Below are 23,323 nucleotides of genomic sequence, written 5' to 3' on the forward strand. Positions count from 1 at the left end.
CTGGAGAAAATATTCTGTCATACTGAATCCAGTCATCATTTCATAGTAAATTCTTACTGCACTTAAATAAATAGCATGTAATGTTCTTTTAACCTTAGATTTGAATCTCTTCAGATACATTATTACTGCTTTTGCTATCTTCAAAGTTACCCTAAATATGTGAAATTATGTCTACAGTGATGCCTTGTGAAGGCTGACCTAGACCAGAGGCTGACAGAATTAAAGAATAAAGTAGGCATTTATTAGAAGGCCTCAATGGGCAGCACAAGAATCCAGCCAGGGCTACACCCAAGAGGAACCAAATGGTCACAAAATGGACAACCAGTCATGAGGTCTCTCACCTTTATAAGTTTTGGGCCATTAGCATATTGGAGCTAATTTAGGTTATGAAGTCCCATCCTTCTTGTTTTTCTCTCTTCATTCTGTCATTGTTTATGCTCGTGGGTCTGAGATTTGGATCATTCATCCTTGGTCCCCAGCTAGAGAAGGAATTATTTTGTCTACCCACTCTGAGAAGAGAGCTTACTATCCCTTAATATGAAGCTCATAACTGCACACTAAAGCAGCACAGAATCCAAAAAATAGAAAAGGTACAACCTGAGACATCATAAGCATAGAGGCAGGGCAGCATTCCCTGAGTCGGTAGCAGCTTTCACCAGTGTAGGACCAGCTGTGGAATCAGAGAAAGACAGTGTGGGAGAGCACCTTGTTCCCACGGCCCCAGCACCAGCTCGCTGCTGTGAGGATGGCTCCCAGGACAGGTGGCAAAGCTCAGAGAAAGGCCCAGCAGAACCCTTCTCCCACCATTCATATTAATGCCTAGAAACCAGTTAACTTGTGTTCTGCTCCAAGGAGCTGGAGGATGTGAATGTCCACCTATATTTTAATCCTTTACTGTTTCTTAGCCTCTCCTGTCCTCTCTTCTCAGCCTTTCCAACCCTCCCTTGCTTTCCCAAGCATATTTTTTTTCACAACTTCATAAACTCTTAAAGATGGTAGGTTGTCAGTCTCTCACTTCCCACCAGCTTCATGTTGTTGAAGGGTGTGGTGACAAGAACATGTCTCAATGGCAAATCTCTTTCTCCAAGCTTTAACTCCCAGTGTTACTTTGATGCTTCCCTAGGCTGTTGTTTGAGAAGCATAGCAGGGGCTGGAAGGGAGGAGGAATATTCACTCTAGCATTGCGAGGCTGCAGGATACTGCTAGAATTCACTTCTTATCCCAAGAAACAGGAGTAATTTGTTTGTGCATCCTTTCAGTTATTTTTAATATAGGGTTTTTAAAATTAATATTACTTCAAATATGTGGGTTTTTTTTTTCAAATAATATTCGAGTTGCATGCATTTTAAACGCAGAAAAGCAGCAGAAGTTGGAGCAAAATAAACACTAAGATTTCCTTGAATGTGTGGAACTTTCCTTGCTGAAAATTATACCTACAACAGAACTGATGCAGTGCTGTCTGAGGCAGCTTCACTGTAACATATCAAGTTAAATCAGTTTTCTGCCTGCTACACATATTCAAATTAGTTCTAAAAAAATCTGTGATAAGTTGAAAGAATAAATTTTAGGTTTTTTCTTTTAAATAAGTCAACATTTGGTTAAATAAAAGTTTGCACACAAAGCCCTAGGAGTAACATTTTCACTGTAACAGTGATATACCACTTTTTTTTTTTTTTTTTAATAGGAGTTTTGGAGAGGTTTTTTTAATCTTTTGTCCTTCATATTTTTGGGGGGTGGGGAGGTTGAAGGTATTCTTTAGCCTATCCTGGGCTGATTTTCTACCAAAAATTAGCTTCTAAAATAGTCATGAGTAGTACCAGTCTTTCCAGCTCACCAAGTTTCCCTTTCCAGAATAACTAAATTTCCTGTTATCAGCCCAATTTTATCTCTGTTTTATTCCTGTTTTTTTCAGACTCTTTTCCTTCCTTATTATCTCTGATAAAAAACCCTGTTACAGTTCTCATAGTCATTTCCTGAACTAAAATATCTAAATCTTGCAAATTATTATCAGGAAAGAGTGTTTATTGTATAATCTCTTTATTTCAATGCACTTTTTAATTTCCATTTATTTTTTTACAGTTCACTTTCTTTATTCTTCTCTATTTTCTAAAGGTATCTTTTCTGATGATAGCAACATTTCAGTCTCTAAGCAACTAATTTCTTCAGTTGTTTCTGAAAAGAAAATAAATTCCTAACTAACACAGGTCTTTTGGACTCAGAAAGTGTGATATATGCTTATTTTTCTACCTTTAGAGTTCCAGAAGGTGTTTCACTCCCTTGATACATTTAATCACTGCCTTCACTTTCATTTGATGTTTTTCAATCTTAAAAATAATGTGTCTGACAATGACTCGTATCAACTTGGAATTCAGATTTTATTATGTGTGTATGTTGCTTCTGGATTCAGATTGAAAAATTTATTTGGTTAATTTTAGACAAGAATGCTTTGAATTATACATGTTGGGCTGAAGAGCATACATGACCTTTTGCTTGTCATCATTGACAAAGGCTTTTGCTATTACAATTAATTGATATAGAGTAAGTTCCAGTGTCTCTCTGCTGTTACCTCTTAACTTAGTTGGCCAATAGCTTTTGTTGGAAAAATGAGGAGATGATATTGCATTTAAGGTATAAAAATTTGACAGCAAATCAATCCCTTACTTCCCAGATGCTCACTAGAGATCAAGAGGGTGTAGGTGCAGTCAGCTTACTGTCTGACTGCAACCAATTTGGCACTTTGAGTCTGGCCACATTCAGTAAGAACTTCCACGAGCACAGATTCACAGTGTAGTTCATGAAAGCAGCATGTTATATATTCTTGTTAGATTGACTATTATAAATGCACTAGATCTACAAAATGTAGGCATATAGTGCTATGTACAACTCTGCACACGTAATGTCCGAGGCAGGCAGAGGCACAAATCTTACAGAGGCACCCCACCTTTGTGAAGGACACAGCAGCAAACCTCTTGGCTTGTCTGCAGAATGGGATCGTGTTCTCATTCTCTGCCTCTGAAAGAGGATTTCAGATGCAATATTGCTACTTTGGGGAGAAGTGGAGATGATATTGTAGTCAAATGTCCTGTTGCTGCTTTCATAAATGGTGAGGGGGCAGCTGTTTGTATATGCAGGCAGGGTTTGCACCCCTAGCAGCAGGCCATCATGCCACATTGGTTCCTCACCACACAGCTCGCAGCATCTGTCCTGCCTTTAGGTCTTATTCCTACAGATGCATGTGCAAAGTAATGAATCAGTGACTGCTGCAGAATTGTTCCCCCTGTACATTTTGCTGCTCTTCTGCCCAGACAGGTTTTACATTCCGCCTGGAGAAGAGAAGGCTCCAGGGAGGCCCTATTGCATTCTTTCAGGACTTAAAGGGAGATTATAAAAAAGATGGGACCAAACTTTTTAGCAGGGCCTGATGTGATAGGACAAGGAAGAATGATTTTAAACTGAAGGAGAGTCAATTTAGATATTAGGAAGAAATTCTGTACTGTGGGGATGATGAGGCACTAGCACAGGTTGCACAGAGGAGCTATGGATGCCCCATTCCTGGAAGTGTTCAAGGTCAGGTTCAATGGGGCTGTGAACAGCTCAATCTAGTTGAAGATATCCTTGTTTATTGCAGGGGAGATTGGATTTAAATGGCCTTTAAAAACTCCCTCCCAACTCAGACTATTCTATGACTTGCTGGAGCTTCTTTCACTTCATTTGGGTGTTTAAGAAGTCAGATTTATGTAATTGTTTGGAAATTTTATCTGAGACTGCACCTGAGCTTTTGTTTGATTCAACCTTTACTGCTCTCGTGAAACATCATAGCAACAGTAATCAATCTTTTTCAACTTCATTGGTTGATTTTGATAAATATTTTACACCTCTAGTAGGCTTTCTTCTTGCAACCTTTTTGCAGATAGACTGCAAAAAACAAATAAGCTTTATTTTGTGTATTGATGCAATCATATACACAACTCATTCCAGGGAACTAATCATCATCACATTCAAGTGGCAGATTTTGCAGATTTCAAAGCTGAGTGAAACCTACAAATGCATATTCAATTTTGGCTGAATTTTTGGCCTACAACTCCCTTTTTAAGAGTGAAAAGTTATTGGGTTATTGTCACTTCCTACTATAAGCTGACCAGTTCTTCCTTTGAAACCAAATAATGCTTAGGTATCCAGGGGTATACAGAATTAATCCATGAGCAGCCAGGCTTAACGCTGTGGCGTCTTTCAAACTCTTCTACGATTCATCCATATTTTACTGATTTGTGCTTGCCAACATTGGGTATTCCTGGAAAAAGAGCAGAGAAGGGCACAAAATTCTCTTAGATGTGTTTGTCTCATAGGGATCTTATTCCTGAAGAATCTTAATGAGAAGCTGCAGTTAAATCATCATCATCATTCTTTTCAGGAAAGAGAGAGTAGAATTTTCTTTTGACTTTAAGGTTATCAAAGATGGATTTTCCAGTCTTGCTAGAACTGTGGGATTTTCTCAATAGCTTTTACACTGTTTAGACAGTCTAATATTTTCCCTAAAATATTATATTATTATTATGTTAATATTATATTTTCTTATTGAAAAATATGATTATTTATTGTGTATTTTGTTTCATCAGGTGCAAAGGGTTGGGCAGCTAACCTTGGGTGCATTTGATTTCTGTGTTATTCTGAATTATGGTCCTGCGTCACCCATATAATTTATACAGAAATACTGTCTGATTTTTCACTTGAGTTAGTCTGCCTAGGGGTGTGATGTTTGTAGTTGTTGTACACTTAGTGTGAGCACATTTGGCTGTGGTAGTGAGATGCTTAGCATTCAGTGCAGAAGTTCTGTACATTTTGGGTACACAGAGCAAGAACTAATTTGTTCACTGTGCCTATCCAAGAATCTCTTTCACCTTGGCATTTCTTAAAAGCTACTGCCTTTTCTCAGTGATTCACTCACACACTGCTGGTGTAAAAATCAGTGTGCTGAAAAAGTTTGGACACAGAGGGAATTTTATTAAAAAGGAAAAAAAGTTTTCTGCACAACATGGTCTGCTGCTTCAAGCACAGCAAAAAATTATGTGAGGGGAGGTGCTTATATACCTCTGTTGCTATATCTATATCAATGAAAAAGCGCGTATGTTATAGGAACCTTGAGGTTTCAAAACTGAGTTCTGCGCCTGGGAAGTAAACTGGCAGAATTTGTCAATACAGTGTATAAATTGTAATAATGTGAAAGCATTGTTCTGTCACAGCTGAGTAGTGTCAATAAATGATTCAACTGGTTTTACCTAGCGCATGAAAGATGTTTTAACGTCTCTAAAACTGAAAATACTTGTGTTTTGGAAATGTGCATAGTAAACATCTTACAAACAGTGTACTAGAGAGAATATATTCTACACTGGGGGTTTTATATGTATATTTTGTTAACTATTACTATAAACTACTGTAAGCCATTAATTAAATAATAAAATTCCGGAGGAAAATGTAAACTTGATGTATTTAATATGCCTCACTCAGTAGAGATTAGGAATTCTACTGTTTTCCACTTTCGTGCTCTGTGCTACAGCAGTCTCAACAAAACAATTTTCATCTTCTGTTTGAGGAACCTTTTCATTCAGTTGTTTCCATGAGAATCTTGGAGGTAAAAAAATGTGATTTGTACTAGAAGTTAACATAGTCCTATATTGAAAATCATTTGACAGAATGCACAGTAGATCACTTTGGCTTTCAAAATCTGTTTGCTTGCTCAGTTCTACTGAAAGTGTCATTTGCATTTGCTAAATCTGACAACTGTTTAGACTCTGAGCACATTAATTGCATCGCTGGATGTCACAAAAGAATAATTTCTACTAATTTTTAGGTTATGGAAAAAGTTCTTTAAAGTTGCTGTTATTAGAGATGCTTTATCATTTATTTGGGGAGTAAAGACACAGTGTAAGAGAATCTTAAGAGAAAGAATTCTTTTGTAGCTCTTCTGTTGCTATTGTGTATTCCTGAAAAATTGTCACTCATTACTCCACCCTTTGTAGTGCAGAAGGTGTATTTTGGGAAGGGTTGTTTTTATTAAATCTTCAACATTGAAGATTTGAGATCTGAAAGTGTTTGGAGGAGCTACTTAACCTGTGGAAGAATTTGACTGAATTTTCAGAAGTGCAAGTGTTTTGTACGCCGTATTTGTTCTTGGCAAAAGGTAGCAAATGTTAGGAAAGATCAGACGAGATCCTCAAAAGAAAAGAATTTCACATTTCAATTTCAGTAACCAGTGTGCTAGAGCTAAAGCATTGCAAAATTATTTATTTATAGAAGTGAAATTTCAAGTTAAAACTTCTGCTTCTTACTTCTCTTCTAGTTAATTGCTGAGTATACTTCCCTGAACCACAAATACACCCACTGTTCCCATATACAAGAATCTAAGTTTGGCACAAGTTTTGAAATGAAGCTGACTGTAGCCTGACTCCACTTTGGTATAGATATATAGCCTAGAAGGTAGTACACATAACCAGAAGCACTGTCTAGGGTATATTTTTATGAGACATGGCTCCCTAGCTGGTATTCTGTTAGTTAAAGCTCATTATGTTGTCACGTCAGTCTTGTGGAATTCTTATTGGCATAGTGTAGATACCCATGCTTATTTCACTCATTTATGCTGCATGAGTTCATTTTTCAGAGAACAAAATTTTTGGCTTCTTGTGTTTTGTTCCTTTTCTTCAAATTTTAGAGAACTATTTAAAGATTGAGCTGGATTTCCTATTTTATATTAATACAAAGCAGTTTGAAATAACTGAGGGAAAACTTCAAATAACAGTAATCATTAACAGATAACATTTTAACACTGTTTTTGTAATAGCAGAATGGTTTTGTTGTCTTTACCAGGAAGTCTTCAGCTATACTACTTTTGCTGGACCTTGCACAAAGTGGAGCTGCAGTGGGAAGCACAGCAGTTTGCACATAGAAAGAGGCTGAAAGAAGAAGCAGACACCTGGCCCTTCTTTGTACAAAGTGCAGGGGCTGTTTCCAGCTGTTGCTTTACCAAGCTCCTCCTGACTTCCCCACCATTGCAAATACTCTGCCTTTTGACACTGGCTTAACACACCCCTTTAGACAGCTGTAATGTGCTGCATCTGGTGGGCTGTGTCCAACTTTGTACAGCCTAAATGCATTCCTTACAGTGCAGAAAAGCATTTAGTGTCTTGTTAGCAGCTACTAAAGATGATTGTTCTAGTGGGTTTATGACAATGTATAGGGACAGGTAGTATAATAAAATTAAGATCAGTTTTTATGACATAAATATTTTATACACATTTAAGATCTTAAAACTTTTTTTAGCAATCAGGAATAAAAAAAGTATTATTACCACAATATATATTAGAAATTATATTTAGAAAATGTGCATGGTTGGATGCCCAGATACATCAATTTCATTAACACTTCAATTACACAAATGGGGCAAGCAAATCACTGATCTATGAAGTTTATATAAATCATATGCAATCAGGTTTAGCTAAAAATTTAGATCTAGATCTGTAGAAGTGGAAGAATAATTTACAAATTCCACAATGTTGTTTTTTCTAGTATATTACTTTAAACTTTCAGCTTCTCTGTACTATATAAAATGTGAAGCATCTTCCCCCATATGTATTGCGAGATGTAAGTAAAAGAGAAAATGAGTGTTATTAAGTAAGTATTTGAATGAGTTTTATTTTAGTTGAAGAAAACAAGGACCTTTAAGGAAAGCTACAATGAACACTAAGGTTTTTATTAATTTTATTATTAATTAATATACACTTTATTTGATGATGATGATAATAATAGTAACAATTTGTTTACAAAAGTAATTATCATTGGGGTCCAGCTGTTGGGAATTAAATATGTTTGTGGCTTGGTAATGCATAAGTCATTGAGTGTTGTCAGAGGTGCCTCTATTTGCTACCTGCTTTTTGTGCTCATCTACACAGTGGAAGTGCTCTGATAGACTCGTTTGCTGGGAGTGGTTTGTAAAGAAGGCAGACACTGAATTAGCTTCTGGCACTTGGGTCTCATGCCATAGGCATTGGGATAAAATAAATGGCATGGTGGAAGTAGAAGGAGGGAGAGAATTCGGAGGAGGTGATTTGCAGGCAGAGGGATTGTGGATACGGGGAGAAATGAGAAAACAGAGTCTGTATTTAATCTAACAGTAGTTATTGCTGTGACATTTTTGTTCCTCACACCAATAAATTTTGTAGGGTCATTCTGTGACATTTAGGTTCTGGCAGCAGAATCACTGCAGATCTGCATTCTAGGCAGCAGAATCACTGCAGATATGTGAGAGTGCAAGCAGCATTTTTGTGCTACAGAATTATTGTGAGTAGAATTGTGTTATTAGTATGTGCAGATACACCAGTTTGTAGAGTTCCGTTTTAGCTGGCTACATTAATCAGGGTCCCATTCACCTTTGGCAGTTTGTAGATTTGAGTTGGGAGAAGAAATAGTAAAAGAAAATGGAATCAGGTCAGTTAGCAGAGAAGTATCAAGCTTACCACTGGTAAGAGGGAAAGACACTAGGGTAAGCCACTCTAATAGGATTAGATGTGTTTTGTTTTCTTTTATGTAAAAAAAAAAATCTACAAAAGTCTGAGAGTGCTCTTAGTATGTGTCTGTGTGCAGACATAGCTGCATTTAACATCAAAAACTCCCAACAAGGACATGCCAGTCTCAGCATGAGCGTCTTAATGTACAGTAAAATTGGCAAAGTTGGATGGTCACTTTATGAGCAGGAGCAAACACATGTATCAGGGTCAGCACTGGCCCCATGTCTGCCTAGTCACCACCAGTCATTCTGCGAGCCCAAACACAGCAACCACTTTAGTTTTACTTTAGCATTGTATTTTTATAAACCTACTTGATTTTGGTTGTTTTGCAGCAATAGCATATGTGATCACTTTCATCCATTCATCAAGATAACTGAGCAATTAGCCAAAGAAATTTGATTTTGGAAAACATCAAAGACTGCAAATCCTGTCATGCCTTACATCTATTAATAAAAGACTGAATATCACTGTACAGGTTATTAGTGGCAAAGAACAGGAAGAATTCAAGAAAAGAATAGTGGTGAAACTGAGATGAGTTTAAATCCTTATCCAAAAAACTTCCCAATGTATTGAAGGAAACCATCTGCTGAAATCTGTAATTCTTATTGTTCATGGAGAAGAAATTGAGTTTTTTGGTGAGAAGCTCTGATCGTCTAGCTCCATGTAAGCTCTATTTTCTCCCTGCAAAATAAGAGTAGGGAAGTAGACAATAAGCTGAAATAGCTGATTTGTGAATAAAAATTACTGACACAGGTGTTGTCTCCAGCAGAGGAATTCTGTATAACTTTGAAGAAGGCATCTCATTTCCAGGCTGAGATGCAATTTTTATTCCTAAAGTGCATACTTGTTACACAACTGGTTTACAGACATGAGCAATGCTTTTGTTGCATATTTGACTGACCTCTCTAGTTTTTCTCTGCTCTTCTGTTGTCTGTGAGCTCTGTTGTAGAGGTTATATAGGTATTTCTTTGGTAAAGCCCTTAGATTTTTGCTTTCAGTGGAAAGCTCAAATAGTTAATTAAATCTTACTGATGCTAATGCTGTTGTCTGTTAAACATAAATTATCTGCAAATTTGTCCATTAATTTGCATTTATAGCTCTATTATGTACTACACAGTCATAGATTTTAACTTGTTCATCAGAAATAATATTTTCCACAGAGGCAGTCTCTGTCATCTTAATTTAATTGAATTTATTATGATTTCTGAGTTTCATATTTGCATTTTAGTTGAAGAAGTAAAACTATATTACTGCCTAAAACCAGCTGCAGTGTATATGAAATGTCTCAGATTATTACTTACTATTGAGGTCAACCTTTGCTATGCCTAATACCTGAAAGAAAAAGATAAGGAGTTTCTGAACATTTCCAGAAGAGTAGTCCTAGGTCTTTTAATTAAATCAGTCTGCATTATGTATGTTCTCCAATAACTGCCTGGGAGGGTTTCCACAGGTTAGAATCTGAACTAACAATTTATGGAGGCAAAGAAAGGCAGTGAAGCAGCAGAGAACTCTGTGAAACCACTTGGCAGTGAGCCATCTGTTAAGCAACCGCAACTACGTCAAAGATATCTAAAAATACACCAGTTGGTTTGGGAACATAATGCCCTAACTCCAATAAAAAGGCACTTTGTAAACAATCAAAAATGTGCTTTAAAATAAATTGCATTTATTCATATAGCAATGAAACATAAGTGGTACTGCTCTCATAGATAGTTCTTAGTAAATCCTAAATAATTAAATTGTTTGTCCCTACTTCTCCTTTCTATCTCTTTTCATGTCTCCCCCATGTCCTGACACTTCTGTCATGTCTTGTCTTCCCATTTTGCTTCTCCTGAGTTTCTCCCTCATCTATTTTCTGTCAAAGCTGCCTTGGGCAGTCTTTCTTTGTAGAACCATTGAATGGTTGGCATTCAATGGTTGGGTTTGAAGGGAACATAAAAATCCTCAGGTTCCAACCTCCTTGCTGTTTTCCATCCCACTCACTTCATTCACTTGCCCTCATGCTATTCTCATTTCTCTCCTTCTGAGAATCCTACTGCTTGGATTTCCTGCAATTCTGTCTTTCCACTTTGGATTTCTTTTTCCCACATTCCCTTCTCCTGTCTAAACTACAAACTTTGCCTTTCTTGGCAAACCTCCAAGCTGGACTTTCCACATTTGTCTTTCTCCTGAACTCTAGCTTTTACTTTAAAGTACTTCTGTTTCTGTGGAACCCATGTCCTCCACCTCCCTCCTGTATGGACCTGTTTTCTTTGCACTACCAGCATATCCATCAGAAGCTGGGGATGCTATTTGGTATCATTTCAGTGTTTTATACGGTTTTGCTCCAGTATTTTCCACCTACCTAAGTCGTCAGCCTAAGGTTCAAGAACCAGTGTAAATCTTCAGTTCTGATTAAGGCATCAGTGTGACAGTTCTGAAGGAAATATCATCATTTTTTCCTGCATCTGCCCAAGAGTGTCATCACTGCTGTTGTAAGAGAGCCGAGGGCAACAGCCTTGATTTGTGATTCATCCTGTGCCAACACTATGGCCCCCTGCAGCGTGCAACAGCTGGCTGGTGGTGAGACTACCAACAAAAAAAATGCTCATGGAACCAGGTTGAACAGTCTTAATTCAGACTTGTTAGAGTACTGGTAAAATGTGAAGGTGCTGAGTCACTAATTCCTTAATAGTTTCCATGGAGGCAGGTGTTGGTACCCAACAGTTAACTCCTGAACTGGACGCAGATTAGAATACCTAAATTTGACATCTCTCTTCCACCCTTCCTTCAAATAAAAAATACTGAAAGAAGTGTGAGAAAACCTGGTCACCAGCACTTTGGTACCTTGTTAGGTGAAATAAAGAATTGTTACAGATTGAGGCATTGCTGATTTCATTCATATATGTATATATATGTATAGCAAATTTAGAGTGTGCTTCCCAGTGTGTTGGTGGTTTCAGTTCCCATTCAGGGCATATGTTAAATCATGTTATTTCAGGACATCCCAGAAGTGGACTATACAGTGGCTAATTTCAAGAGCAGATGTCACTGTAATAGTGGTTTACTTAGCAGCAGCTTTTTTGGTTACATCCATCCAGTCCAGTCAGCTTGAAAACGGGAAATGTTTCCCTGTTTGTAGAAGTTCATCTGCAGTAATAAATATAAGCTTATATATTTTGAAACAACTATTTTTAGAAACTCATGTTGAGGATCGTACTGCTGCCTGGACTTCATGCCCTTTCAGATTTTGTTGCTTAGTCTATACATTTTTAATAATCACATTGCCTGCTAGCACTGACATTTTGTGAAGGTCATTTTTCTTGTGAAGTTGGAGAGTGGACTTGAATTTCGTGGAAGGACTCCCTGAGCTGCAGCATCATTGTTCTTGGACTGTCTTGCATCTTGTACTACCTTTGAAGCCTGCTCAGAATTTTAACTAATGATATCTTCAAAGTGTCACTGTGCTCAAGGGCAGAAAATAAATCTCAAAATGCACTTTATATTTAAAAACAGTTTTGAATAGCTTTGAAGCATGGTATTAACTGAAATGAAAAGGCATAGATACAGTCTTGCTATGTATGCACACACAGAGAATTCCATGTTTCACTAACCTTTTCATGGTCAGCAAAGTGTCTCTTCACCATTGCAATGCCTTTATCTTCTATATTATAAAAATCATCAGGTCTATGGATGTCTTTAAAATTTTTTATGTGATTGATGATTTCATACCTCAGCAGGTATCTTAAGGTAATCTCTCTCCATGGAGGAGTTTTATTTTTGTCTACATGATTCCAAGCTCACTTCTTATTTTCCCTGTGTAAAACACAGTCACTGGGTTGTATTCACATGACTTTTCTGTTTCTGCATAGAGGATGGCAGATCCAAAACCCAGCATGCTATGCTTGAAATACAGGAGACTGTGGTGTCAGCTACTAAATTAAAATTGCTTGGTTTTTTATAAGCCAAAGTTCCAGCTTCCCATAACTGAGCACATTACAAGTTTGCTTATTAATAAAGTCCTCAAAGATTTACATGGTAGCAGTGTCTGAAGTCTTCTAATACTGATGTTAATTTCTAATTAATTAATATTATGATAGTCCTTTAATAATATCAAAAGCTAGTGATCATGTCTGAGAATATGACCATTTGAATATCTGTACTCTTGATGGATAGTTTTTTTTGCTGTTTTTTTTTACTGCTTCATGTAAACACCCTTACATGTAAGCATCCTTCTTTAGGGGACGCTGTTGGGTTAATTCTGTCGTTTTTCTTCTCTAGGACTTTAGTTTTCTGTTCGTGAACTAAGCTTACAAAAGTACAAATATGTGATTTATAATTGAATCTTTCCCACAAAATAATTTGCCTGGTTTTTTTCTATATCAAACTGCAAAGAAAATTCAGCTTATTTAGGGTGTCCTTGTACTTAATACGTTCTTTTCTATTTCTGTTTTGATAGTTGTACCATCAAAGCATTGTAGTTTGACTGTGTGCTATACCATGGATTTCACAGTTTTATGACCATTGCTACCAATTTGGTTGTGCTTAGTAAGTTAGAATCTTATTTCAGAGCATGAAGCAATGTAATCCACTGAACAGCAGCTATTGTGGGGGAAACGAAGAGAGAATAGGACTGTAACCTGTCTTTAAGATGTTGTGTCCTAAGTAAAATTAGATATTGAGAGACTGGACAGATTGTGCATTTGAGAAAATTTGTGTTGGGAAGTAAGTTAGGTTGTGTATGATTTTCCATCTGATTCCCTGTTTGGAAAAAGGATAAAAGGACGAGAATTTTCAGACTCTGCTTCCAGACTTCTCAATGCCCACTGTGTATGGACTGCTTATGAATAAAAGCCACCAGCCTGTTTGGAACTGCTGTTTTGCTGACATGATCAAAAGGGAAGGCCTCAGCCTCTGGCCATTATCATTACCATTTTACTATTTTCCTGCCTGCCTGCTACATGGGCTTCCCTTTGCAAATTTTTTTTCTATCTTCTGCGCAGACTGATTCATCCTTTTCATGCCTGGGAAAATCTCAACAGGAAAATGCACGAGATTGATGAAGAAGAGAAGGCAGTTACATTCTTTGCTTATTCTCAAACAGCTTTTCTTTTCTGTTTGAGGTAGTTGTTATTTCTGTGGTGTTGGTTAACACTTTTTATATTTATAGGGTCCTGACTTTTCATAACTTTCTGCAGGAATCTGCTGCTAACAGTCCTTCATCCCAACTCCTTGTCTTTCCCTATTTTACACAACCAAAAGAAAATTCTACAGCATACTTCAGTAGATAATTTAGCAACAGTATTTCTTGGCAGAAAAAAAATGAGGAGATATTCCTACTTAATTTTTAGCTGGTTTTATTTTTGTCTTATCTTTCCACTTGATCACTCAGTTTGCTATTTAATCTTTGATTGCAGGCCACTAAAGAAGTAATAGAGCGAGAAGCCCCGGGGATGGCCCTGGCAATGCTGATGGGATCACTTAATGTTACACCTCTGGGCATGCTCTCTAGGTAAGATTGCTTCCTTCAAAATATGAGGTGAACTCTTTCCATAGGATTACTCATTGCTATCCAATGGCTGTGCACAAATCATTGAAAACTGCCATTGTTACCAAGACTAGAACTCTTAACTTCAGTCAAGGGAGCAAATTAAAATAATGGAAATTGCATTGTCCCATTGAATTCCCTTTGTTGTCTCTATTTTCTGTGCCAGGTTATTTGTAATATTGATATACACTCTTAAAGAGCTGTCTTTTCATTCTAGATCTGTGGTGTTTGGGTGGTGAGTTAAGAATTTTTCTGTATGTTGTTCATCAAGTATTAAAATGCTTTGTTAGGTAAAAAAAATCCCTTTGATAAAGACAAATGTTTTGTACTACCCTAGATTTGGAGGAATACTGTTGATTTATCTCTCAAAGGCCCTGGAATACTTGCACAATCTGTGTGGTTTTCTTGAAAGCACACACAATACTTTTGCCAACCATGTAGTTCTTAAGCACTTACTTTTGCATGCTCTCTTGAGAATTTTTGGCAGCTCCATTTCTCTCTAGAGCCACTAGGTCTGATAATTGACAGCTGAAATCTGAGTTTTCATGCTGTTGGTTTAGTCCTTTTTTGATTATTGTTCAGTTGTACCAGACATTCAGCTTATAATGCTCAAAAAACATTTAAAGCAGAGTAGAAGGGCCAAACACATGACTACTATAGGCACTGTCTGCCAAACACAATTCCACTATTCCACTTTTTCCCACTGTGGACCGTTCTTATTTCCTTTGTTTTAAGTCTGCCATAAACTGCAACCCATGTATGGGATCTGATGGATTGAGTTTGTACTCTGTAAGCTTAACTACTGTAACAGGAGTAAATGAACACGTTTCTTTAACTTAGGCTCATCTCTGTGCTGCAGTAGAGATTCCTCAGCTGGAATTCTTTCTAAACTAGGGGGTGCATAGTGTGAAAGAGGCAGTAGGAGAAAAGAGAGACTAGGAGTCAAGCAATGCTCAGACTGAAAATAACAATTTAGGCTGGCTTGAGTGTGATATCAAAAGTTCATTTAGTAGCTCAAAGACGATCTCTGTGCTATTTTCTTGTGAGCATTGTGCCAGCTGTCATGGAAATACTTGGTACCCTGCTAAAAAATGGCATGCGACCAATAAATGACATTAATCACTGAGAATTATTTGTACAAGAAGAAATCCAGGGGAGGTGGCTACTCAATAAGCCTTGTCTTTGGCTCAGAATTTTTGCTAATGCCATTAATACTTTCTATTCTATCTTCACTTATAGCTCAGGTTTTAATTCAATAAATAGAATGTCATACAGTTTCTCTCAACTGTAACCTTCATATCTTCATGGTTTACTTTTGTCCTTTTACATTTTTCCTATCCTTATATCCTGGGTTTTTCACCTTAGTTTTTGTAAACAGTGGAAGCACTCTTTACAACTTCAATACAAAATTCTGTAATTGTTTCTTTTTTTTTTTTTTTAATATTTAGCTAAAATGTTGAATAGTCAAACTCTAGTCAACAGAAAACATTCAGCACTTGGGTGCTCAGCCTTACATCACCACCAAATTAATTTCTAAAAGACAAAAAAAAAGTAAAATAAAAGCTTCTGTCTTTGATGGTTGGTTATACTTTTTCTTGAGGGAGAGGGGAAAACTATTAGGAAGAATTATATATTAATTGCATAAATATAGTTTTCACCTGAGAGTAACTTCCTTCTTTGCTTTTCTTGTGTTTAATCTTTAAATAGAAGGGACCAATTTGAATTAATGCAACTTAGTATTTTTACCTGGCCAGGGACATAATGTTTGACACAGTCAATTACACTGCAAACGAACCATGTGTATGAATAAATAGGGACTATATGAAATAATGTATTGGACACAAGTAAACACTAGAATTAAGGGAGCTACACAGATCTCAATAAAGATATATCAAATTAATGTTAGACTCTATCAATCTGTTTTATGTTTTCAAAAAATAACTTCTCCCAAGTTCTTTTTTTGAAAACATGATCAGCAAATGTATTGGAAATTAAATTTACAAAACCTGATAAATCATAAAATTTATCTTAAATGCTTTCCTTTTGTTTTGATAGTGGAGATTGTTGCATGCAAGAATTTCAGTTGTGTTTCTTTCATTTCAGGCCTGTGTGTGGAATCAGAGGGAAAACACTCATAATTAATCTTCCAGGTAGCAAGAAAGGGTCACAGGTAAGAAATGTTCTTACTGATCTGCTAGGAAGGAACTATGATGAGCACTTCTCCTTGTTTCAAATGGTAGAAAGTGACCACTATCACAAATTTTACAAAAGTGAATTGAAATGCATGTTCTTGTAAAGTTACCACACCATCACACTTAGCCAAGGACCATACAATTCAAATCTGATTGAAGGTGCTGTGTGACCAGGACAACATTACATGTAATGCAAGAGAGCACTCGCTTGAGCAGGCAGTGCTAATGAAGAGTCTAATGATTTCTTACTCTTTCCCTTTCTTTTCCAATTAGCTGTACCTTATCTCTGGGCTGTCTCCAACTTCCAAGAAATCATTCTTTTTCACACAGAAGTAAGAGAGGAATGCATAGTATATGGTAGAACTTGCTGGAGCATTTGCAGTTTTGATCAGCAAGAGGGAAGAAAGGGAACGTAATTTTTAAGAGTTTGGGAATATTTCTGAATCTTCTCTATATGGGTATATCAGACTTTACACCCTTTATAAAGTTTGTTTCTTCCTGCATTTTACTCTGTTTGGATGGAGAACTTAGAATTTTTGCCTTTATTCATACTGTCTGACTCTATAGCTGAGAAGAGAGTTAAAGTGCAGCAGGTATTTGTGTGTGTGTGTATCTTAGTAATTCTAGATCTTTCACTAATTTCTTCATAGTTGGCTGCTAGAAAAACAATCTCCACAGAAATACTGCTAAGCTGAATAGTGATCTGTACAACCTGATACAAAACTGCTGAGGAAGGTCCCCCATCAGTCACAAGAATCTATTTCTTCCGGGCTCAGACTACGTCTGGCCTTGTTAATAAATGTCTTTATCTGTGGCCTCTAAGAAATGCACTCCTGGTACATCTGATGAGCCTGTAGTACCCAGGATGGAGCAGACATTGCTGGTGTGTTTAGCAGCACTGGAGTCGCTGTTTCTTAGACTTCTGTCTGGAGATAGAGAAACAACATTTATGTGAGCTGTCACCTAGAAGCTGGAGAGGAGATGTGAATCCTGTGGTCTTAAGCAGCCACCATAGGTTTTCAGATACACTATTGACATGTTTCAGTTCAAGGACGCAGTGTGAGTCCTCCTGTGATTCTGTGATTCCTTACAGCATTTCTGGAAATCTAGTGAGACTGTAATTCAAAGGAAATTTAAAAGCCTTCAAAACACACAAGAGGCATTGGAGGATGGTGAGGTGGGAGTACCTTCCTGAAATTCTTCCAGTTATATGTGAGAAATCGTATGTATGTACATGTATTTAGCATAGCAATGGCCCCCCATTTTAAAGAAGTGATGTGCCAGTAAGAAGGTTATTTCACAAGTAAATACTTCTTTTACTGAATTAGGAGAGAGATGAAATAGCCTACAATCTCTAATAGTTTTTATTGTGTTCAGGAGCACTCCTAACCCACAGAAGCAATTGTCATTTTCTGTCCTGAGGCAATCAGACTTTGAAGACAGGTAAATTGCAGAAAGGTAATGAGGAAAAGAAATGAAAAAGTATTAATAAGTATTTTAACAGTAGTTTGATATAGGGTAAGTAATAAAAAAGGTAATTCTGCTGGAAAAGAAAAAAGCTGTATGATTACATCATAGAAGCAAGCTTCTAATAAACTGATTTTTATTTGTTCTTGTCATGATGATACTCTGTCCTGTCATGATTTCTTTTAGTATGAGACATCTGTAAGGTCTTAGATTTCAGCAAAGACTTATAAGATGAAGAGTAGAGAAAATTGGCCGATAAAAGGCTAAATCTCGAGAACCAAAAAGGACAGATTGTCACCAGGAATTTCCCTCATTTTTCTCTTTTATCACTTGCTAATTCCCTTTCCATTGTATAAATGATCATATGAGAAGCTTATATAAAGCTACAAAATTGCAGCAGTATACACACTTCTTTAATAAAATATTAATGGAAAATGACAGCAGTGTAAATGCTTCACCTCAGAAATGGACTACATACCAAACATGTTTTCACCCGAGAACATTTGTGTGGCATATATCATTGAACCCAGATCTGTAGAAATCTTTCATTTTTGTGGGGTTTTCTGGGTTTTTTTAAGTCTTGCAAAAGATAGTTAACATTATGGAGGAGGTCAAAGTGTGAAATGACCAGATGTTTATTAAGTCTTTAACATTTTGTAATTGTAGTAAAAATTTTCTAAAACAATGAGTTTCATATGTAACATGAGCCTTTGGAGGACTTACTGGGAATCTGTGCATTAACACTCAAGCCAGCAAGGCTTTATTCAGTGCTGGAGTGGGGATTGTACTTCTCTGATTAGTCAATTATTAGAGTTATTGATCAGTTCAGAGATTGTTGTTCTTTTTTCTCCTTTATTTGAGATCTGCTTCTTTGCTAAAGTAATGATGGTTGTGTGCTTCATTTTTTTTTAAACCATTTTTAAAGTAATACTGTGAAGGCACAATAACTGCAGTTTGCAGTTACATTATAAGTTGTGATCTTTATTTTCTTTACAAATATGTTTTAATATATATTAATTATATACAGCATTTGTACTCATCTGGTTTACTCCAGCTGTCTGCACTACCAACTTGAATGTTTAAAGAATTTATAAATCTGTGAGGTAGTCTGACTTATCATTCATTACTCTTAAAGAAGCAACTGAAAGATGTGCTCTTATTTAGAAGCTTTGAAGAAATAAAATGCTCATGAGTCATGTTTTACTTACAAAGTGAGATATATAAACTCCAGTAATTTCTGATTGATTCTTTGGCAATTGTTTTGTTTATGTAGTTATGTTTATTATTGAAAATATTTATTTCATTATCTATTTATGAACTTATTATTAATTTCCTGGATACTCTAAAATATTGGAATATGTTTTTTTAAATCTTCCTATGCTTGAAACAAAACTGAAGGACAACAAAAGGAGTAGTGCCAGGTTTGTCTGTCAACTTGTGTGTTCCTGACTGCATTGCCATGGCAATTATTTCTTGTGACCCTGCCATCATTTTCCAATACTTAAATGTTTATATGCAGTCTCCTCAAATGACATAAGAAAACTTTCTTGCAGTGCCTGGGAGAAGAATGAGAGACAATAGTCACAAATTGAAAGAGGTAGCTTTCAGATGAAAAAGAAAAGAAATGGAAAACCAAAACAAAACTGAAATAAACACCAAAGGTTTTGAGGGTAATTGGGTATTAAAGCACATTCTCAACAAGGGTTATGGAGTCTCTGTTGTTGGATTGTTTTTCAAGACAACTGAATAAGCCTTAGGAAGCTTGAGTTTCATACTGACCCTGATCAGAGTAGGCAGCTGCAGCACATTAGATCCTGGGATTCTGCTTTGATTTGATGAAGCACCAGCATATTTTAGCAGCACAGGTAGCTATACATTGTGGTTATATGTATATATATGTATGCCCATTATGGAGGAAGAGCAACTGCACAGCATCTGCAGTTTTGCTTTCTCCATCCACGTAAAATAAACTTTCTGGTTGTTTGTAAGAGTATAGAACAAGGAGAGGTTTGAAAAATACCTTGTTTATAATTTTTTTTTTGAGTTACATTGCTTTATAATGACATCAGTGTGGTTTCTTATTCTTCGATTATGTAGAATAAGTCCATGAATAAAAAAGGATATAATTGTATAAAAGTATAATTATGGAAACCCTTATGAATTGTTTTCTAATTGTGAGGGAGCATAATAGGAAAGATTTGAAGCTGATATCCCTGCAGGGATATAGTTAATGTTTCTATTCTGCATTTTTGTAGCATTCTGCCAGTTGCTATGAACTGGTTTCTGTATTACATATTCACAGAAATGTAACTCTTGTTTTCAGTATTAGCGTCATTGCAATAGCCCTGTTGTGCGATTTACTGTATTTACACGAAAAAAGGCAAAAATTTATAGAATAGTCACCAGATCTTTCTGAGTTCATTTATCTTTTAAGAGCAGTTGCATAGGATGTGGTAGGTTTTATTTACGATCAGGTGAAAAGATGCATCTAAATCCCAAATATATTTAAAGAGTAAACTCCTATTTGCATGTACAGGTACCTTTTCACAGCGGTTTCTCTTCTGGTTTGCATAGGAATGCTTTCAGTTTATACTGCCAGCCCTACCTCACGCCATTGATCTTCTGCGCGATGCCATTGTAAAAGTAAAGGAGGTACACGATGAGCTTGAAGATCTACCTTCGCCACCACCTCCTCTTTCTCCTCCTCCAACCACCAGCCCTCACAAACAGACAGAAGACAAAGGAGTGCAGTGTGAGGAAGAGGAGGAAGAGAAGAAGGATAGCGGAGTTGCCTCAACAGAGGACAGTTCTTCTTCACATATAACAGCAGCAGCCATTGCAGCTAAGGTGAGTCTGGCTTCTTTCCTTAAGAGACCCTTTAGATCCTGTCTCAGGCATTTCCACCAATGTTCATTTGCAAGTTGTGACTCTACATTGATGTCTTTGTGTCAAATAGATTTATTTCGGGTGCATTTTGTAGAAGTAGAGCTTCATAAAAATATATTAATTTTTGTTTGGTAGATGATTTCAAATTCCAGTGGGAGAAATATCATTTATTATCTTGGTGTTAACATATGCTTTATGATATCATTCTGATGTGACAGACTGGTTTTAGTGGCTTTTTATAATTCAAAGTATTCACACGCCTGAACATGCAAAGTCCAGTAGGCGGCATGTTAAGGAATCACAACAAAACTTTGCAAGCCATAATATCTAATTTGAAATTAAAATTTTAGTTTCTGAAAGCCGGTAAAATTATGACAGACAGGTAAGAATTTAAGTAATGAACTATGCAGATTACTATATTCCAATATGCACGTCTGCATAAAAGATGTAAAATTCTGCCAATAAACTAAATATCCTAATGTCTTTATAGCCTTGCTTTAACCAGTAATCATAGATCAGCATTACTCAAACTTAACTAATAAATTGGAGACTGCAAAAGAGGAAAAATATGAACACTTGTAAATAATTCCAATTCAAATTTTAAATATTTTCTCAAGAATTATTGTACTATTTGAAGCAATATATAAATATTTATCTCAGTTTTATGTGTGCAGTTTTCTAATGGAAAGTAATGTATCCCTGTGTGTTTGGAAACAGTTTTTTCCAAACTGCTTTGTTCTCTATCTGCTCCACAAGTTGTGCTTTTAATTCCTATTGTGAGAATTGAAAGTAACTCAAAATTATATTAAACAATTTCTAAACCAAAGCAGCAACATTCTAACTCCAGAAATGTGAATTCAGGTCTGAGGCATCTTGACATTTCTAAGACAGCTGCAGCTGGAGATCATCTCCCAATATACAGAAAATCCTGATTACATATGTCTTTGCAGGGATGAATTAAGGTAATTATCATTTGCAAGTATCAGTTTTTATTAATGCAAATTTAAAATTGTTTAATTTCTTTTGATGCAGGCAAAGATAAATAATGTGTGCCATTTTTAAAGGCAGGAAATAATCTGAAATCTCAACTGGCTGTGTTCTTATGAGCTTGGCATTTTGGTGTCACAGATGTTGTCACCTCATTCATTTTTGGTCATTTGCTTGTACAGTTTCACGTTTTCCTGTCACTGTATTCATGGCTGTTATGTGTTGTGCATTAGAAGCATCCATCCTATACCAGTCCAGCTGTTATCATGGCTAAAGATCAACAGCCCATCCCTGGTCTCATCAGTTATTGCCATCACACAGCAGGCAGTGCAGGAGAACTGGTAAGAGACATTTCCATGAGGCTTTTGCACTAATACTAACTAAAAATGTTCTGCCTGCCTCCTAGTCCATGTCTGAGCAGACAGTGTTACTTATTTTCTTCTAACAAAGACACATCGGTGCTATCTTTAAGAGCCCATGTTACCAAAAATATCTGTTTAAGATAAAGGGCTAAACAAGGTAAAGGTCATGTGTGTTGTCACTTTGAATCATTTATCTGCTGAGATATAATAATTGCTTAAAGCCTGTGTTTCTCATTAGTCATTGGTTTTATCATCTAATATACCAAAAAATTGAATATTATTAAAATAATCTCCTAAAATTACTGCTTTAGAGCTATGAAATGGTAGCATCTTCCTCTTTTGTCTTGTTTTGCTGCTTTTCTCTCAGTTTTCTTGTCAACATAATTCAGCATTTGCACTGGGTGTTCATAGTTTGTTTTCATCACTTGCAGTTTCTGCCTCATTTTTTTTTCCTATATAGAAGTAGAATTTCTCAAAAACAGAAGACTTTGGGAGTCAGGAAGCAGTAGACTTATAAATTATTGGGTTTTGGTGAATAATAGAAAATTATTTCAATGAATGGTAAAAAAAGACCTTTTCCCTTAGGTAAATAGTAATTTAATCCATCAATCAAATAGCCTGACACCTCTATATTTAAAACATGATTCTGTGTCTCTTGAAAAGTCACTTAGGAAATGTGAAGACTTTAAAGTTTACACACCTGATGATACAGCTATATTGTATGTATGCATACATACATATACATATTTATTGCAGTAGTTCTTTTTTTTTTTTGGAGTTGAGGTCACTAAACTAGAATTTGCACCATATTCCTCAGTATCAGTAGAACAGGTAATTTAGCCTCTATGAAGAACAGTGTTCAACTAGTATACATGTTTCTCTGTTCTTTTTCACATGACCCTGGAGCTATTGTTTTATGCATTCTATAATCTAAATCAGATCTTCAAACTCAGAGCAGAAAGTTTTTTGCAGATTATTGGGTTTTTTAAGCTGTCCTTTCTGTATGCTTTTAAGACATTTTTTTCTCCTGTATAACAGTCATAATAATTGCCATCTACAGGATGTTTTCTTACCTCACCATCATTGTTAATCTTTGTTTCAGTTCTGACCAAAAGAGAATAAAGAACTCACATATTTTCCTTTTTCTTATCAATGATCTTGTCAAAGTTCTCTAATATGAAAACACAAATATTTAAACCAAAATAAAAGTACACCAGAGAAAAGCTAGGTCAGATAAAAATTGTAGAAGCCATGACTGATGGATATGGTGAATATCTTTCTCTGTCACTTCATTCATTTCTCATTACTTTCTGTCTTTGTCAGTATGTTACAATGGGTTTTCCA

General features: G+C 36.2%; 1 protein-coding gene across 15 annotated transcripts in view; it reads left to right on the forward strand.

The window, feature by feature from the left end:
* GPHN (gephyrin) overlaps window positions 1–23,323 on the forward strand; it is a 269,966-nt gene that overhangs the window by 150,876 nt on the left and 95,767 nt on the right. For 9 of the 15 annotated variants that reach the window (XM_077784087.1, XM_077784094.1, XM_077784092.1 and 6 more), the window contains 3 exons: window positions 13,955–14,049; window positions 16,189–16,255; window positions 20,319–20,591. In XM_077784087.1, the coding sequence (XP_077640213.1) occupies window positions 13,955–14,049; window positions 16,189–16,255; window positions 20,319–20,591 (435 nt within the window). Of the gene's footprint in view, window positions 1–13,954; window positions 14,050–16,188; window positions 16,256–20,318; window positions 20,592–21,850; window positions 21,959–23,323 lie in introns of all 15 variants that reach the window. The other 6 variants (XM_077784085.1, XM_077784086.1, XM_077784097.1 and 3 more) reach the window with 1 other exon arrangement.

Source organism: Lonchura striata, chromosome 6, assembly GCF_046129695.1.
Source record: "Lonchura striata isolate bLonStr1 chromosome 6, bLonStr1.mat, whole genome shotgun sequence".
In the NCBI taxonomy this organism is placed as follows: domain Eukaryota; kingdom Metazoa; phylum Chordata; class Aves; order Passeriformes; family Estrildidae; genus Lonchura; species Lonchura striata.